The sequence below is a fragment of the Podarcis melisellensis genome (genome assembly GCF_964234715.1).
Source record: "Podarcis melisellensis genome assembly, chromosome: 8".
In the NCBI taxonomy this organism is placed as follows: domain Eukaryota; kingdom Metazoa; phylum Chordata; class Lepidosauria; order Squamata; family Lacertidae; genus Podarcis; species Podarcis melisellensis.
Genome location: NC_138540.1, coordinates 83,181,026 through 83,200,855, shown reverse-complemented (window position 1 = coordinate 83,200,855; position 19,830 = coordinate 83,181,026). Strand labels below are relative to the sequence as shown.

General features: G+C 48.8%; 1 protein-coding gene across 1 annotated transcript in view; it reads right to left on the bottom strand.

The window, feature by feature from the left end:
• SLC1A5 (solute carrier family 1 member 5) overlaps positions 1-6,163 on the bottom strand; it is a 45,601-nt gene extending 39,438 nt beyond the window's left edge. Inside the window, exon 1 of the mRNA XM_081922162.1 lies at positions 5,240-6,163. Coding sequence (XP_081778288.1) covers positions 5,240-5,772 — 533 coding nt within the window. The 5' untranslated portion in view covers positions 5,773-6,163. The remainder of the gene's footprint in view (positions 1-5,239) is intronic.
• Positions 6,164-19,830: the final 13,667 nt, after the last annotated feature.

Sequence of the window (19,830 nt, the reverse complement as noted above, 5' to 3'; positions counted from 1 at the left end):
GCCATCCTCAACCTGGTGCCCTCCAAATGTTGCTTGACTCCAGTTGATGGGACTTGGAATACCCAGAGGGCACCAAGCTGGCAAAGGAAGAGTTAACATGTATCATATGCAGTGTTAGGAACTCAGATATATAAGCCAATGGCCAAACGGCACCTTAAACCTAGGTTACAGTCACCACAACCAAACATCTGGGCGTTCTTCCTTTTTTTAAAAAAACAATGGAATTTATTCTTATTCTTAACTCCGTTTCTATGCTGCTTTATATTGTAAAGAACAGATCTCGAAGAAACTTACAGCACATTGAAACGTCAAGCCAAACAATCCAGAACAAAACAAAGTCAAGCTTCGAGGGAAATGTTTCAGATCCTTCTCCATGTGATGGTTGGCTTTCCCCGGTCGGGCGTCCAGACCTCGCAATGGGACCCGCCCCAGTCGCAAAACACGTCTGCCTAATTTCTAACACTGGTTGTATGTGGGAGCTGTGAAATGCTTCTGTGTTTGAGACCCTAAAGAGCTGCAACCAAGGTTAACTGGTAGCCAAGGTGCAATTTTATTAGATTTTCTCTCTTTGGCATTAAGACACTGCTTGCGGAGGCAATAGCTCGACACTGTAGATCGCCCTGCTAACGCTTTTGTGCCTTCCAGATGTTTTGAATTCCAGCTCCCATCTGCCCCTGCCCAAAGGACCAACGGTTGTGGAAAATGAGCTGAAACCCCATTATCCTGGAGGTTAGGGAAGGCAATTCAACCAGTCCACATTCTCCTGCAACAGTGTAGTTTGTGATTGCTGTTACACGCACAGAGGAGGTTTTTTGGGGGGGGGGGAGGTGGATGAAAATAGGGGGCAAGGGTTACCAGAATACCACATTTGGTAATGGGCAGGTGTATAAAAAGGCTTCTATAGCTCCCGGAGAGGGGGGAATGTTAAAACCCAGCAAGTCCTGAAATTAAAGATTCCCATCTTGGAGAGGGTAGAAATTATCTCTACGTGGCACCCACAACTCCAAGCTATGCGGGAAAAAAGGTCTTGCAACAGATCCTGGACTGGGAGCATGTGTCTGGGCAGAGGAAGTGGGGGAACTGGTTCTTGCTATTTCTTAGCTTTCCCCAGCTCCTTGGAACTTTGTGTCTCAGGGGCACAGCGCCCAGGCAAGTGCTTTGCTGTGGCAGGTGCCCAGAGGTTGCAACAGTGGGAGGAAAACTGGAAGAGAACAACCCACATGATCACAAAACATTGGGTCATCTATTGTACATGCATCACACGGGGTGTCAGTTCCAGCTGGTAGGCTGGGCTGGGAGCAGGGGTTTCTACGCAAGTTCTCAAGTACTCTGTAGCCAAAAAAATCTGTTATATAAGTACTGTATTAGCTTATTGTCTGGGTAACTACAATAACATTTATACATTTGTTGCTGTTCTGTTTTGTTTTCCACTATTTCCTTTTCTTCTTTCTTCCTTTTTGTGTCTTATCTTACCCTGTCTGCATGTCATTATGTATTCTTTTATCTTTCAATAAAGAATATGAGATAAAAAATAAATCTGCTTTATGCACGGACAGGATGTTCCAGTGCTTCCAAGATCCAGGTCAGATAAAGAAAAAGAAGGTGGTTCTCGTAATTTTCTATCTGGGATGGTGACACAAACACACCAATATTGCAGCTCTTCGGGATCTCGGGCAGAAAACATCTTCATCACCTGATGCTCAATTCTATTTTTAACCAGCGATACAAAGACTGAACTTGGGTCCTTTTGTGAAAGACTGTTCTATTCCATTGAGGATCTGTGCTTCCTCGCAACAATTCTAACAGGGCCTGTGTATGACCAGAATGAGGTGGTGGAACAGACTGCAGGCAAACAATTGCACATTTCCTTATCTATGGGGTTTTTTGTTGTTGTTAAATCCCTCTGCAACAGAAAGCCAGCCCAGTTGGCAGAGGCCTTCGACACGCCACAGCTACCTGCCAGGTTCCAATCTGCCAGGTGAGTGTTAATGTCGGCAAGCATCCCAGTAGATGCTCACCCCTCTGCCTGTCAGGTTCCCACAAGAGGAAATCTGTCTAGAGGACCTGTAGATTAGATGACAGCCCCGCATTATCTTTGCACAGCTATCATTAAACCTGCGGAAATGAGCGTTGCATGGTTGCCACAGCAACCAGCAGCACAACTAGCATTGGGCAGCAGGGAGGGGAGAAGCATTTTCAATAAAAGGCCACCTGCAGCCACGGCAACGTGGACCAGAATCACCTCCCCAGGGGAGACGCAGTCAAAGATAGCACTGCTTCAGCAGGTTGAGCCCAAGAGGGAAAGGCTTTTGGGCGATTGCTATTACTCCTAGGAGGCATTTAACCAGTCAATGGATCTTTGGACTAACCCCGCAAAGTACTCAGTACAAAGCTGGCATGGTCTGGGTGATGACATCTTCAGTCCACCAGCTCTCTTGATCTGCAGATGAGCAGCAGTGATGGAGACGTAGGACTTTTAAACCAGGCGCATTTTGAATATGGCTTTCAACTACAGTGGTACTTCAGGTTACAGACACCGCTAACCCAGAAATAGTACCTCGGTTTAAGAACTTTGCTTCAGGATGAGAACAGAAATTGCACAGCAGCAGCGTGGCGGCAGCAGGAGGCCCCATTAGCTAAAGTGGTATCTCAGGTTAAGAACAGTTTCAGGTTAAGAATGGACCTCCAGAACGAATTAAGTTCTTAACCCGAGGTACCACTGTACTTGCGACCAAGTGAAGATGCCTGGGTAGCAGGAGCAGTCACTATTAAGAAGAGATCAGGAATAGGCCAATATATACGTAGACTATCTTGGGATCAAGTGACTTTTCTTCTTTTAAGTTCTCGAAGGTCTTAACCCAGGTCAAGGTTGTCCTCTGAACTAGCCAGATGTTTAACTGAGAATCAACCGCAGTCTGGCTTTCCTTGGAAAAATAAGACTCAAGAGCCGCCCAAAAATGACAGCTAGACATTCCATTTTGGTGACTGTAACCTTGGTCTAAGGCACCTAGCTTATATATCCGAGTTTCTTTCTAACAGGAGCACCGTATGCTAAAAGAATAAGAATGGGGTCCACAAATACAAGGCCTGCATCTGTTGAAGACTACTAATCAAAGACTGCCATCCAGTTTTGCTGAAGTGGCCCGTAATCAGAAATGGCGATTCGATAACTTCAAGTTCCTTTTCCAAGTGGGGCTGCCAGCCAATTGTGTATAATGAGATGTTTTCTGCCACCCAATTAAACCGTGTACCAGCAGTCTCTTAAACTGGTGCTACTCCAGATGTTTTGGACTACAACTCACTGTGCTGGTTGGGGCCTCAAAGGGAGTTGTAAATGAAAACATCTGGAGGGCATGAGGGGAAGAGAAACCTGGCGCAAGGTCTCCGCATCCCTCTGCTACGGAAGCAGCTGTTTTTTGCCGTAGCCCTCTCTTCCCTGCTAACGTATTTTTCACACCGCCCAGAGAAGGCCAGCCAGCCCACCACAACCACCCTGGATTCAGCAAGAAGATGCAGAAACCACCCTAATCCCGACACATTCCAGGCCTCCCACTCCTGCACCCGTCCGAAATTTCCATTTTCGTCAGGAAGGATGACATTATTTCAAAAACTGCCAGGAAGGGAGCGGGAAAAGAGCCATGATGGAAAAGGATGACCATCTTAGAACATTCTGTACCCCCATCGATGGAAGGAGGGGGGAGAGGACTCTACACCCTGTGACCCATAGCCTTTCTGAAAGGGTGCATTTTAGCCCGGATTGAGACATTTCGGCCCTTTTCTCTGGTTCTCTGGAGGGGGCAGGGGAGCCTTTCCCGTTGGTTGGGAGAAATGCGATCCTCTTACACCGGATTATATTCCAGCTCATAAAGGCATGCGTGACACGGAGGGTGGAATAAACAGATCCAAGAAAATGCGAGAAGACAGAGAGGCAATGTTTGTCCTCGCATGACACACCATCCCAGGGTTGTTTTTTTTAAAAAAGAAGCATTCCAGGGCCATGTCCCACAAACAAGAGGGAGGAGACGCATGAACACATGCTCCTTCTGTTTCCACTAAAGTAATGCATATTTTGGCCAACAGGAATAGTTGGAACACAGTATCCTTTTTTTTAACCGCCTGCCCTGCAAAGGAAGCACCTATTGCTTTAGGCAAGGATCTAAGGGTCACAGAAGCTTCCCCCCCAGCACACCTCATATATGAGCCTCAAGGGGGTTGCTCTTCTCTCCCCCCAGTCTTTATCTGAGAAAGAATTTGTGCATTGTAAGCAATAAAGAGAAAGCGCCCTGAACACATCCGAATTACAAATTGTATAACTAGCTACCCACTGTAAGGTTTGATGGCTAAGTGCACGAGCTACTATATGGTCAAGATTTTATGGCTAGTGATTAACATGCAAAGGCCTAAAAAAAAACCTTTGGTATTCACACGCCAGTCAGCCTGCAAAGCAACCACGACTATCCGCTTTCAGAATACACTACCCATGGGGCATGGATTTCTCAGGAGGATCCGCAGAAATGAACTGCCACATTAAGATGCAGTCAACTGCTCCTGCCACGTGTGGCTTTAACCCCAGGGTTCAGCCTTGATGGAGTTCCTCCGGGAGGGTGGGCAACAGCACTAACACTGGACAAACAGGAGTGCCTATGGGGAAGCGATATCCCGTTCCTCGCACTGGGTTTTACATCGCTGCCTTCTGGCCATAGATGTACAGGTGATATTCCCTTTCAATTTAATTGCTCCTATCCAGAGTTACCTGACTGCTTTGGTTTGCTGAAATGTGCAATTGTACAAAGTATAAAATGCAGTGCAAGCTATACAGTGGTACCTCGGGTTAAGTACTTAATTCGTTCCGGAGGTCCATACTTAACCTGAAGCACCACTTTAGCTAATGGGGCCTCCTGCTGCCGCCACACCGCTGGAGCCTGATTTCTGTTCTTATCCTGAAGCAAAGTGCTTAACCTGAAGCACTATTTCTAGGTTAGCGGAGTGTGTAACCTGAAGCGTATGTAACCTGAAACGTATGTAACCCGAGGTGGCACTGTACTTTGAAAAAACCAAAAAAACAAGCAACAAGCTGTACATCTGGCTGTTAACCAGAAGGTTGACAGATCGAGCCCAGCCAGGGGCGGTTGTGCGCAGGGTTCCTGTTTTGCAGAGGATCCCTTCCACCTCTACGATTCCAAGAGTGCCTCTGAGCATGCGACGCCTGCAGAACCCCGAATTCCCCTTCCCCGCTCACCTGATGAGGTCGAGGAAGGAGTCGACCACTTGCTTGGCCTCGGGCACGGCCGCCTCGTCGCCGAAGAGCTTGGGGGCCGACGCCCCCTCTCCGGGCTTGATGATGAAGGCCAGGGCGACGCCGATGGAGGACGCCAGCAGGGTGGTGAGCAGGAAGAAGAGCATCGCCCAGCCGCCCAAGCGCCCCAAGGCAGCCGGGTCCAGGCTGGCGGCGCCCGCCACCAGGCTGCAGACCACCAGGGGCAAGATGATCATCTTCAGCAAGCGCAGCAGCAGCTCCCCCGGGAAGGAGAAGAGCAGGATGTCCACGCGGCTCAGCCCGCCGCCCGGCAGCTGCCGCACCCCGAGCCCCACCACCACGCCCGCCACCACGCCGGCCACCGTCAGCAGCACCAGCAGGTTGGCCCGCAGGCAGCCCCGCAGGCGGGACGCGCCCAGGCTGCTCTTGCCGCCGCCCTCGGGGACCTCCATTCCGACGTGCGCCGGAGTCCCGATGCTCCCGTTGGAGGCGCCGGGGAATTTCTCCGCCGCCATCGCGGAGCAATTAAAAGCACACCAAAAAATAAGAAGGGAGTGCGGAAATGGAAAGAGATCTGGTAAAAAATGCACCAAATCAGGAATTTCTTAAGGAAGAAGCTGCAGCTGCGGCCAAGTTCCCACGCGTAAACCTCCCCAAATCAGGATGCGATTTGGCGCACAATGGAATAAGCGCCACGCGGAACCTGGTGGGGGGTTCCCTCGGCCAGATCAGGTGGGTCAAGCGGGATCCAGTGGATTCCTCGTGCTGCTGCTGCTTCAGTCTCCTCCCCAGGGAAGTTCCTTTAAACCACTGCCTGGCTCCGATTTCCACGTGGCCGCCCTGATCCCCCGCTGACCGGACCCGGCTCCGCTCTCCGCCACGCGGGAAGTGCCGGGGGAGTGCCCATGCGGCTCTTCTCTTTTCGGGGAGGAGGACACGCCCCTTCTGGGCGGTGGCTCCTGAAATTCGGCACCGGGTTGGCTGAAGGGGATGTACGTCATGAAGGGCGGGGCGCGATCGATATAAAGTGTTCCCTACGAGGGGAGGAAGGGGGCGGGGTCTCTTTGACGTCATGTTCTTCAGGAGAGGGGAAAATGGGCGGGGATTGGTGGGGATGGGCGGCCCAATGAGCCTCTGACGAGGTTTCCCGCCCAAAAGGCCTTTTGAGCTTCTTTTTACCTCAGGGCGAAGGGATGTTGCCTCAGCCGGCGGTTAGACCGCGCAAAAAAAGGAGGCTCCTCCCCGGAGCTCTGAGTTAATTAACTTAGGCTAACTAAGTTAACTACCTGGCCTAGCCACCCCGCATACCAGAAAGTCATTAATGTGAACAACAACATTTCTATAAACATATTATTCAAAGGGTGAGGGAAGCTCCCTCCTCCAAGGACAGGTTTATCAGTTGCACACTTAGCATAAGGGCAGCCATGTTGGATCAGGCCAAAAACCTGCCTAGACCAGCATCCTGAGCCCACAGTGGCCAACCAGATGCGTGTGCAAAACCCGTAAGCAGGACCTGAGTGCAACACTAACACTTCCTCACTTGTAGTTCCCAGCGATTTGTATTCAGGGGCGTAATGCATAGCTGTCATGGCTAGTAACTGTTATGTACTGAAGTTCGCACCCTGGGCCAGCAGGGGGATACTGTAGATAGTTTTCACTCAGGTCCACATATGCAAATAAGGGGTTGAAAGTGACATTCAGTGATTGGATAGTTACAGAAAGTGGTTACTGTTGCGTTGTAGTTGGAGCTCTATATAAGCAGGCTGGCTGCTTATACTGTATAGCATACTGGCCTATGAATAAACAGCTGTTTGAAGAATCACTGTGTCGTCTGATATGTTCAACCACAACTTAACAGTAAGCATTGCGGATGGGATATAAATGTAATAAATAAAAACAATATCATAGCAAGGATTTTGTATACTGATTTTCCAGTCTCTCTGGTATGCAGAGAGTCCAACAAGCAAGTTGGAAAAGCAGCTCACCGGAAATTATTGAAACTTTGTCTGGTGGCGATACTAGCCCACCCACAGATTTTGTGAACTACAACTCCCATCGTCCCTGACTGCTGGCCATGCAAGCTGCACCAGACCCTGCGGAAGTTAGAGGAGAGCCAGACAGTCTGATGTAGGAAAGAGGCCACATGGATGAGGTCACCCCGGGTAGGATCCCCAGGGCAGATCGAAGCTATGGAATAGCCATCAATGCCAGTGGTCAGGAATGATGGGAATTGTAGTCCCAAAGCAGCCGGATACCCTGTGAGAAGTGGGTCCTAAAACCTTTAATCCCGCTCCTTAAAATCCAATCTGAATAAAACGGGCGAAGCAGCAAAGAGTTTATTGACTACAATACGTTCTCCCTTCTCAAACTTCCCCCATTGAGTTTTCTGGAAGGTCAGCGCTGACGTGGGCAGGAGCTGCTGTCCGGCCTCCTCCCACAGGATGGCCCAGAACATCTTGCTTCACCTGGCTCCGAGACAGCAAAAGGAAAGAGCAGCCCCATGGCAGCGCCTCTGTTGCAATGCAAGAGCCCGACTTCAATGCTCCAGGCTATGCTTGCTGTTCTCCTCCTACATTGCAACATTTTCATTCAGCCCTTCTTCCTCGGTTTCTGCAGAAACGATGGACGATAAACTGCACGGCTTCATATTTTCCCCGTGTTACCCTTTGCCTCTCTCTCCCTCCCTGCCTTTTGGTGAAATTCAGATTGTAAGCTTTCGGAGGCAGAGGCCTGTCTTCCAAGCCAGCCTGGGTAAATTGGGGTGATAATGCCAAAGTTCCAGGTTTGATTGCCAAATGGGACAGCTGCATTTCAGGGGGTTGGACTGGATGATCCTTGGGGTCCCTCCAAACTCTATGATTCTAAGTGTCATGTCCTTAATCGATCATGGCAATGATCCAGGCAAGGTGAGGCTGCCTCAGGTGGATTTGGGGTATAATTAAGGGTAATAAGAACATCCAGTTCGGAGACTGCCATGATGGTGCCCACGGGTGCCCTGAGAGGACTTTCCTGGTGAGTTAAGCTTGAAAGAAGCATTCTGTTGGAGCCCAGAGAATAGGACGTGCTTAGATGTGATATGTATGTTTGTGTGGTACCCACAAGAGTGTCTCTGGTTTGTGTATCTGCACACAAGCCCAGAAAAGTTGGCTCTTGTTTATGGGGCATGTTGTTGTTGTTTAGTCGTGTCCGTCTGTTCGTGACCCCATGGACCAGAGCCCGCCAGGCACTCCTGTCTTCCACTGCCTCCCGCAGTTTGGTCAAACTCATGCTGGTCGCTTCGAGAGCACTGTCCCGCCATCTCGTCCTCTGTCGTCCCCTTCTCCTTGTGCCCTCCATCTTTCCCAACACCAGGGTCTTTTCCAGGGAGTCTTCTCTTCTCATGAGGTGGCCAAAGTATTGGAGCCTCAGTTTCAGGATCTGTCCTTCCAGTGAGCACTCAGGGCTGGTTTCCTTCAGAATGGAGAGGTTTGATCTTCTTGCAGTCCATGGGACTCTCAAGAGTCTCCTCTAGCACCATAAAAGCATCAATTCTTCGGCGATCAGCCTTCTTCTTCCTTCATGGATCACTGCCTTGTCGTGGCGAAGGGGCTTGAACAACTCAGAGAAGCTATGAGCTATGCCGAGCAGGGCCACCCAAGATGGACAGGTCATAGTGGAGAGTTTAGACGAAACGTGATCCAGGAACCGGCAAGCCACTCCAGTATCCCTGCCAAGAAAACTCCATGGACAGAGACAACAGGCATATGGGGCATGTACCATCCCACAAAGTGCAAAACCCACTGATATGAAATTTATAGGAGATGCACAAAAGCACATGAAGGCCCCATCGTGCCACTTTAAACAGCTGTGCCCCCCCCAAAGAATCCTGGGAAATGTAGTTTGTTAAGGGTGCTGAGAATTGTAAGGAGGCTCCCTCCCACTCCTCACAGAGCTACAATTCCCAGAGTGGTTTCACTCTGAGAATTGTAGTTCTGTGAGGAGATGTATAGTGCAGGAGGTGGAACCTAACTGCCAGTGGAGTTCTAGCCAATCAGGAACCAAAATGGGCCGGAACTTTTTGATAGGCTGCCATCTAGCATCATGGTGATGCTAATGAAATTTGTTATTATAAATTCTCATTGGGGGCGGAAACCACACACACTTATGGATTTTTAGAGACTCTTATTGTTGTAGCGGAACACGATTGAATCATATGGATGAGTTTGTCAGTATGTACTGTGCTAAACATTGTATAATCTATTTTCTACCTGCTCCCTTTCTGAAAAATTATTTGCATATATACTTGGCATATACAGTGGTACCTCGGGTTAAGTACTTAATTCGTTCCAAGGTCCGTACTTAACCTGAAACTGTTCTTAACCTGAAGCACCACTTTAGCTAATGGGGTCTCCTGTTGCTGCCGTGCCGCCGGAGCACGGTTTCTGTTCTCACCCTGACGCAAAGTTCTTAACCTGAAGCACTATTTCTGGGTTAGCGGAGTCTGTAACCTGAAGCATCTGTAACCCGAGGTACCACTGTCTATAGTAAAACTAAAAAATAATAATTCTAATTCCCTTTATGCATCTTGCACAGGTTAAATCATATTGAAGCCATGTGCTTCGGCTAGGACTCATTTCCCTTCCACATATTACGCAACCACCTCCTTTATATAGCTGGTAATCTTAGACCCTGACTTCTTGGTTATCTATATCCTTCCGAAGAGGAGTTTACTTGTGAACTCAGCAAGAGGTACTGGAAAATACACCCCATGAGCTGCAATAACCTCCCTTCTGCCAACCCAGGCTGAACTCTCCAATGACAGCTTTCAGTTCTGCATTCTTCTCAAAAAAATTCCCATGTTGAATTGTTGAGGCCATCAGAAAGGAACACACCTATGAGTTCTGGAGAAAAACATGAGCAATTGGGGAGATTGAGAAGCAACGGTTTAGAGGAGGGATGAAGAACTGGCAGAAGAGAGGGACAGCAGCAGCATCGTGAATATTACAGATCCTGGGTTACAACATGTCTAAAGTATACATCTAAACTGAATTAATAAGCATTCCTCTCCCTAGGAAAGCCTGGGAACCATATTTCAAGGAGGAAGCATCAGTGTCTCTTTTTAGCACCTTCACCACATTACATTAAACTAGCATTCAAATGAAATAATTTGATCTGGATATGCCTCAAGTCAGGGTTAGCCAATGTGGTACCCTCCAGATGTGTTGGGACTACAGTTGTGGCTGGGCTACCTAAGGCAGCCATCTAAGGCAGTGGAAGCCCAAGAGGCAGCCCCCTTGAGAGCCAGTGTGGTTTAGTGGTTAAGAGCAGTGGACTCGTAATCTGGTGAACCGGGTTCGCTTCCCCTCTCCACATGCAGCTGCTGGGTGACCTTGGGCCAGTCACACTTCTCTGAAATCTCTCAGCCCCACTCACCTCACAGAGTGTTTGTTGTGGGGAAGGAAGGGAAAGGAGATTGTTAGCCGCTTTGAGACTCCTTAAAGGTAAAGGGACCCCTGACCATTAGGTCCAGTCGTGACCGACTCTGGGGTTGTGGTGCTCATCTCGCTTTATTAGCTGAGGGAGCCGGCGTTTGTCCGTAGACAGCTTCCAGGTCATGTGGCCAGCATGACTAAGCCGCTTCAGAGCAGTGCACGGAAACGCCGTTTACCTTCCTGCCGGAGCGGTACCTATTTATCTACTTGCACTTTGAGGTGCTTTTGAACTGCTAGGTTGGCAGGAGCTGGGACCAAGTGACGGGAGCTCACCCTGTTGCGGGGATTCGAACTGCTGACCTTCTGATCAGCAAGTCCTAGGCTCTGTGGTTTAACCCACAGCGCCACGGCTGTCCCACTTTGAGACTCCTTAGGGTAGTGAGAAAGCGGGATATCAAATCCAAACTCTTCTTCTTCTTCCTGTGGGCACCTCCCAAGGGGAGAGGAGTGAGAAGCTTTTTTGGTAGCGTTATTCCATCTCCCTTTTCCACTCTGCCCCATTTTCCTGCAGAAGAAAATGTCGTTTAGTTCTGGGATTCCTGCTCTCTCAGCAGTATAGATGAACTATGTCTTCAGTCAGCAAGTCTCCTCCCCTTAATCCTGCGAAAAATTATCACAGAACGGTGGGGTGTGCTGGGTGCACTTTCTGAAAACGGCCTCGCAGAACACGGACAGGTCAGCCTTCTGATTTCTTATTAACGAGAAACATCCGTTGCTTGTTAATTAAAAGCTGCAGAGCCCTTGCCAGGTGGATGTATTCCACGCACGTAGCTTTTGCATGGTGACCTTTTCTGTCCTCCAGGCTTGGCCAAATCCAGGGTCACTCACAGAAGACACTGGACCTTGTGAACCCCAGCCTGTAAATGAGAAATTGGAAGGGTGAACTGGCAACCTCATACCTCATTAAGCGACACGTTAAGAGGCTTACAAGTGCCTTCGTTATTCTCTCCAGAAGGAGTTCCCCAGCATGGCAGCTTTCTGATCTTGCAAAGAGGTCTCTTGTGCTAAATCCAGGCATCTGGTTGGCCACACTGAGAGCAGGGTCCTGGACTACTTGGGCCAGTGGCCTGATTGAGCAGGAATGGTCTTCTGTTAAGAAAATAAGGTTTTGGTTCCCTCCAGATTGGTGAATTTTTGGGTGGGTGCATTATGCAACATGTCATTATGCTGGACCAGGCACCCCCAAACTCAGCCCTCCAGATGATTTTGGGACTACAATCCCCATCATCCCTGACCACTGGTCCTGTTAGCTAGGGATCATGGGAGTTGTAGTCCCCAAACATCTGGAGGACTGAGTTTGGGGGTGCCTATGCTGGACCATCCACACATCATTAGCTGTTCTTCAATGCTTCATCAGTGTTACTGTGTTATTGCCATCCAGAGGAGCACTCTTGCGCTACAGCACAACAAAAGCAAGAAGAAGGAGGAGGAGGAGAAGGAGGAGGAGGAGAAGAAGGAGGAGGAGTTTGGATTTGATATCCCGCTTTATCACTACTTGAAGGAGTCTCAAAGCGGCTAACATTCTCCTTTCCCTTCCTCCCCCACAACAAACACTCTGTGAGGTGAGTGAGGCTGAGAGACTTCAGAGAAGTGTGACTGGCCCAAGGTCACCCAGCAGCTTCATGTGGAGGAGCGGAGACGCGAACCCGGTTCACCAGATTACAAGACTACCGCTCTTAACCACTACACCACACTGGCAAGACCAAGAAAACCCCAGGGGGATATTTATAGGCGGCTTCCTCAAACTTGGCCCTCCAGACATTTTTGGCCTACAACTCCCATGATCCCTAGCTAGCAGGACCAGTGGTCAGGGATGATGGGAATTGTAGTCTCAAATCATCTGGAGGGCCGAGGTTGAGGAAGCCTGATTTATAGTATAGAAAGTTTCAGGAGGAAGTCGCAGAGCACATACTCGGAAACTTTTGCAGGTGCAAAGAGGATGGAAAGTGAGACTGCATATGACATACGGAACACCATCATGAACACGTCATCATGAAGAGGAAGGATGCCTGGATGGGATTTTTTTTCACATTTAGCTCAAGGAGACGCCAGGCTTTGGTACTGGCTGGATCTCCTTCTCTCCTGATTCACCTAAAGGGCTTTGTTGGAAGAGCCCTGAAATCTGAAGCATTCAGAGAGCCAGTGTGGTGTAGTGGTTAAGCGCGGTAGTCTCGTAATCTGGGGAACCGGGTTCGCGTCTCCGCTCCTCCACCTGCAGCTGCTGGGTGACCTTGGGCTAGTCACACTTCTCTGAAGTCTCTCAGCCCCACTCACCTCACAGAGTGTTTGTTGTGGGGGAGGAAGGGAAAGGAGAATGTTAGCCGCTTTGAGACTCCTTAAAGGGAGTGAAAGGCGGGATATCAAATCCAAACTCTTCTTCTTCTTCATTCAAGCAGAGAGAGGAAGAGGAGGAGGAAAGGTGTCTTTGGGACATCTTCTCCCCAGTCCATGGTCAGCCTTGCCAGCTCATTCCATCGAGGCGTGAATGTCAGGAACTCCAGAAAGGCCTGCGCTTGCCTAATTGCACACATTCTCACGATAATTACACCATAACTTCATAATTACCGGCTCTGCCCTAGCTCCGGGGACAAGGAAATTTTCTCCGCAAGAAGAAAATTCATCTCAATTATGCCTCGTTTAAACAGGACAGGCATTTTTTGGCCCACTAGTAGTCACACAACAGTGGCAAAGCTGATAGGACGCCTCTCCTTCTGCAACTGATTCTTGTTGTTCCTGGCCTTCTGCCCTCCCAGAGCTATGGCACCCACAGGGATGGAGAGATAGAAGAAATTAAACCTCAGACATAGCCTTTCATCATCAGCTCAACTGTATGTTTTGCCCCTCTCTTATAAAGCTATTATGCTAGGGTGCTTGCTCTTGCAAGACTCTTCTTGATAAACACGGGCGCTGAGGATCCTTTATCACTTGAGAACATCAGTCTCATCATGCCCCGCTTGCCAAGCCGTGACTTGCAGCGCTTCTGAGCGGTGGGGTGAAGGAGGTGGATAATGATCCACAGGACCTAAATGTCTGGGAGGCCTTGGAATGAGCGCTGATACAATTAAGAATATAAAAGCTCCATTCAGGGCTTAATTTTGAAGGAAGCGTCAGCTTTGGATCACGTTGAAGGCATGCTTCTGAGCGCGTGCAGTGTTCCTGTCCCACTCGGGGCAATAACAGCAAACTTGTGTGCCCCACATGCTATATATCAGAGTTTCCACAATGGCCGGCATGATGACTCCTGTTGGCCGAACCCCCAATAGAACTGAAGCAAAGAACAAATCCTTGTTGAAGAGAATAACAAGTGCAGACAACTGCTGGAGATATGGGAGTAAAAATGCGAACTTAGTACATATGATGATTAACTGCCCGATGATAAGATCATTTTGGTGTGAGGTGAGGATATTTATAGCAAGAGTAATAATGCTGTTTACCTTCCCACCGGATTGGTACCTATTTATCTACTTGCACTTTGACGTGCTTTCGAACTGCGAGGTTGGCAGGAGCAGGGACCGAGCAACGGGAGCTCACTCCGTCGCGGGGATTCGAACCGCCGACCTTCCGATCGGCAAGTCCTAGGCTCTGTGGTTTAACCCACAGCGCCACCCGTATCCCAAATCCAACTTACTTACAATTCAATCCTACGCCTATTTGGTGCTTTCAAGTGACTTCTAATTATTTATATTTGGCCGACCCTATTATATGGTTCTCTTTGGGCAGAGTGTTTGGACAGGGAGTTCCTCTTACCAGGGAACTCTGGGAATTGCAGCTCTGTGAGGTTCTCCCTAACAACCCTTTAGCAAATGACAGCTCCCAGGATTCTTTGGGGGACGCCATGACTGTCTAAAGTGGCGTCACAGTGCTTTAATCGTATGGTGCAAATGTGCCCCAAGAGCTTTTCACCACCACTGATAAAGCTACCGAACCAGCTGGGAAGAGGGGGAACTTTGCCCAGCTTCCTTCCTCTGGTGGCTTCCTACAAACACCAGTGCGCAACCTGTTGCAGTTGAGCTGCCTTGACCTCTCTACTGCTCCGGTGTAAAAATGTCAGCCTCCTGGCTCTGCGCACTGTTTGCTCAGTCGCCTTTGTTTTCATAATGACTCAGGTTCTTTTGTCTTTGACTTTGTTTGACTTTGGCTCCGAGCTGCAGAAAAGATGTTCGTCACCTTGGCGCTTTCCTCCGTGGGGTCTCGGTTTTCCATTGCACATGCATTTATCTGCCTGATAAAGGGGCCAGGAGCTGGGCTCAGTTTGCAGGGTGCGCAGCAAACTACCTGCCTCTGTCTGCTGCTACTGCAGAGGCTGCTGGCTGTGCAAGTGGCAGCTAGTGCGCATTGGAACAGGCAAGGTGGAAAGCAGAAAGAGGCCAAAAGCAAGCAGAGCTGGAGGCAATGACAGGCAGGGCCAGAGTCAATGGCAGGGTGGAGCCACCTACTGTATTTTTTGCTCTCTAAGGCTCACTTTTTCCCTCCTAAAAAGTAAGGGGAAATGTGTGTGCGTCTTTTGGAGCGAATGCAGGCTGTGCGGCTATCCCAGAAGCCAGAACAGCAAGAGGGATTGCTGCTTTCGCTGTGCAGCGATCCCTCTTGCTGTTCTGGCTTCTGAGATTCAGATTTTTTTTTTCTTGTTTTCCTCCTCCAAAAACTAGGTGCGTCTTATGGTCTGGTGCGTCTTATGAAGCGAAAAATACGGTATATTTAATTCACACATCGTCTACCAATCCAGCATTTTCCGCTGTGCGTTTCTCTGCAGGGTGCACACAGCCCTGTTCACCACTTCCTTAAGTCTTCTTTGCACAACCACAAGAACTTCTGGAGGAGAAAGTTGCTAGATGGAGGAGCATAAACCCGTCAGAGATTACAATACGGTAATTCTCCCTCCCTGCTGAGCACTACAAGGGCAAAACTAAGACAAAAGGGGAGGAAGCAACTGGGATTCAAAAGCATTTCTGCCTCCAGCTATGGCAGCAGACCACAACCATCGTAGCTGGTAGCCATCTTGTTACCATAGGACAGGGGTCAGCAACCTTTTTCAGCCGTGGGCCGGTCCACCGTCCCTCAGACCATGTGGAGGGCCGGACTATACCGTATTTTTTGCTCTATAAGACTCACTTTTCCCTCCTAAAAAGTAAGGGGAAATGTGTGTGCGTCTTATGGAGCAAATGCAGGCTGCGCAGCTATCCCAGAAGCCAGAAAAGCAAGAGGGATCGCTGCTTTCACTGCACAGCGATCCCTCTTGCTGTTCTGGCTTCTGAGATTCAGATTTTTTTTTCTTTCTTGTTTTCCTCCTCCAAAAACTAGGTGCGTCTTGTGGTCTGGTGCGTCTTATAGAGCGAAAAATACGGTATTCTGGAAAGAAAAAAAATGAACGAATTCCTATTCCCCACAAATAACCCAGAGATGCATTTTAAATAAAAGCAGACATTCTGCTCATGTAAAAACACACTGATTGCCGCACCGTCTGCAGGCAGGATTGAGAAGGTGATTGGGCTGCATCCGGCCCCTAGGTTGCCTACCCCTGCTATAGGAGCATAGGAAACTGCCTTATATAGAGTCCATTAAACTCAGTATTATCCGCATTGACTGGGAGCAGCAGGAAGCATTCCCAGCCATATCCGGAGTTGCCAGGGGTTGAAGCTGGGACCTTCTGCACAGCAGGTGCTCTGAGCTACAGTACCCTCCTTCCTGGAAGGAACTCAGAGTGGTTTAGTCATGCCGGCCAGATAACCCGGAAAGCTGTCTGTGGACAAACGCCAGCTCCCTCGGCCTGAAAGTGAGATGAGCGCCGCAACCCCAGAGTCGCCTTTGACTGGACTTAACCATCCAGTTAAGTATGTATGATGTATGGAAGTGAGAGCTGGACCATAAAGAAGGCTGATCACCGAAGAATTTATGCTTTTGAATTCTGGTGCTGGAGGAGACTCTTGAGAGTCCCATGGACTGCAAGAAGATCAAACCTCTCCATTCAGAAGGAAATCAGCCCTGAGTGTTCACTGGAAGGACAGATCCTGAAGCTGAGGCTCCAGTAGTTTGGCCACCTCAGGAGAAGAGAAGACTCCCTGGAGAAGACCCTGATGTTGGTAAAGATGGAGGGCACAAGGAGAAGGGGACGACAGAGGACGAGATGGTGGGACAGTGTTCTCGAAGCTCCCAGCATGAGTTTGACCAAACTGCGGGAGGCAGTGGAAGACAGGAGGGCCTGGCGTTCTCTGGTCCATGGGGTCACGAAGAGTCGGACACGACTAAACGACTAAACAACAACAACCATCCAGGGGTCCTTAACCTTTTTTTACTATTATGCAGTAGTGTAGATCGTCATGCAGCAGGGCCATGAGTTAATATTTCAAGATCCTGTGTTCTGTCCATGCAAATATTTGCCCTTCACTGCCTCTCTTACTGTTTCTGCTGCTGTTACTTCCCACACATGTTGCATCAGCCAATCAAGGAAGTGAGAGATCCGGTAGCGATGGTGGGGCTGGGCTACTTGAAAGCAGAACGAATGAGGAATGGAAAGCCACCAGTGGCAGAGGGAAGATGAAATAGCTGGCCCAGTTGCATCAGATTTTAGTACTGTATTTTACATACTAAAATGCATGCCTATTAAATGCATTCCTATTATAGCTGCATGTACAGGGTGGCGCATCTTATGGTGGCACAATGTGTTGCCATTTGTGGAATAGAATTTCATTCAAAACGCAGTCATCTGCAATGGCCTTGATCTTGCAGACCAGCACTCACTGAGACTAGGAGACTTACATGGTCTCCACTTACATGGAAGTCCGTTTCTGTAGGAAATGGTGCAAATTCAGCATGTAGGTAATTACGCACAATAAGCCTACATGTGTGCAAATCTCTTCAGACACACATTTTCCTGCCTGGAATGTGAATTGCATGCAAAGGCTTTGTAGTACGTTAACTCTTCTTTAGTCCGAAGAAGAAGGTAGAAGCTTTCTCTGATGAAAACAGGGATGTCCTAAGGGAAGTTAGGACATTTTGGGATCAAATCGGAAACCGGGATGGCTTTTGTAAATCTGGGGTTGTCACTGGGAAATAGGGGCATTTGGAGGGTCTGGACTGGTATTTGCAGTGTCTATGAATGTGCTACTCCATTCCAGCTCCTCCTACCTCTTGCGATGCCAGCACTGTACCCCAATCCTTCCTTCTTGCATGATCCTGCACTAAAATCTATACCACAGATTCAGAAAACCAATGTGAACATAGTGGAGCCAGGCAGAAACATTCCTTTTCACCCAGGCCAATCTATGGCCTTTTAAATGGGCTGGGGGGTATTTTTGTTTGTTTATTACTACATCATATATTATGCGTTTTGTACTGCAAACCGTCCTGCAATCTTTGGATGAAGGAGGGTGTATAAAGTTAACAATAACATAAAATAAAGAATAACCAGCCTGTCTTCTTCACACCCACAACCGCAATCATATATGGTCTCGCTTTCAATACTATTTGTGCCTACGAGAGTTTTGGGGTGGCCACATTGCTTCTCTTCCAGTTAGTGCACATCCTGCAACTTCCTGGTGAAATATTGTAACTTGGCATGCCACAAATGTCCAGATCGGTAGGTGGGTGTGGTTGTCTGGCTTTTGCTGGACTGTTATGTACTGAAGTTCTCACCCTAGGCCAGCAGGGGGATACTGTAGATAGTTATGCAAATGAAGGATCAAAAGTGACGTTCAGTGATTGGATAGTTTTAGAAAGTTGCTACAGTAACATTGTACTGGAGCTCTATATAAGCAGACTGGCTGAACCCTTCAGTTCAGTTCTGTTCTGGCCTCGGAATAAACAAGAGCTGTTTGAAGAATCGCTGTGTCGTCTGATATGTTCACCCACAACTTAACAGGACTGAAGCCCCTCTGGAAAGTGACGATGTGCTAGCGTTGGGGAAAACATTGTGGTACAAGCTAAAGCAGAATGGATACTCCACGAATGCGCTGAATAAATCCACAATGTAAGAGAGGTCTGGAGGAGTCCTGGGGCGAATAGCACCTTCTGTTAATGATTGCTTTTTACTGCCCTGCCCCTTGTTTACTATGGAAGGCTGGCACGCTGCTCTTGTACATTTGAGCAGAAATTAAACGAATAACCCTCCCATGCACCATCCCCACGCCAGAAAACCAAGGAAGCTTCGAGGCTATTAATGTTGCAGGAACAGGGCTATTTTTAAAGGTTGCAAGCCTAAACGCTAGTGTTTAATATGTTGGGGAAAAAGCTTTCAATTCAAAAATGTGATTGCCAAAAGGGTGGGCAATCTTACGTATGAGCTCAGATCTCATCTGATGCCCTTGAATGGCCATGCCTGAACGGCTTGTAGGTGTTTACATGGCGTCAGGATTGCCATATTTTTGTTTTTTCTGGACTCGCTCCTATGTCTTTTCATCTGCAGCCCGTCATGCTACAGAAATCAAGCTGGTGAAACTATTTCTGCTCTGCAGCGGAGAAACGTTGCCAACTTCCTTTCTGTATGCCGGGCTGCTGTTCAAGGCACGAAAGCAGGGCCAGTAGAAAATAAGAAGAAAAAAAGGTGGCTGCTCTCATTTCATTACTTGCTTGAACTGTTCCCTTTACTTCCTCCTAGGACGGCGTTTCTCTGAAGCAGGGGCAGGAACCTGACACCCAGGGGCCAAATGCCTCTGCTGGGGCAAGCCAGCTCCATCAGGCCTCCTTGTCCCTCAGTTGTCACCTGGGGGTAGCATCAGGCTGCGGCAGGCAGACACAGGAGACAGGAGGGCTCATTTCATCAGCTTTGCTGGAGGCCCACGAAGCACCTCCTTGCCCCTGAACTGTGCCAGCTGTCTTTTATAGGAACAGCTGTTTAGAAATCCATGTCTAGGTTTTGATTTTCCTCTTCCCTCCTTGTCCTTTTCCCCTTGTATATCACGTACCCACAGGACCGCCTCTCCTGGTATGCCCCGCGGAGGACCTTAAGGTCCACAAATGACAACATTTTGGAGGTCCCAAGTCGCAAGGTGGTTAGATTGGTCTCAACTAGGGCCAGGGCCTTTTCAGTACTTGCCCCGGCTTGGTGGAACGCTCTGTCACAAGAGACTAGGGCCCTGCGGGACTTGACATCTTTCCGCAGGGCCT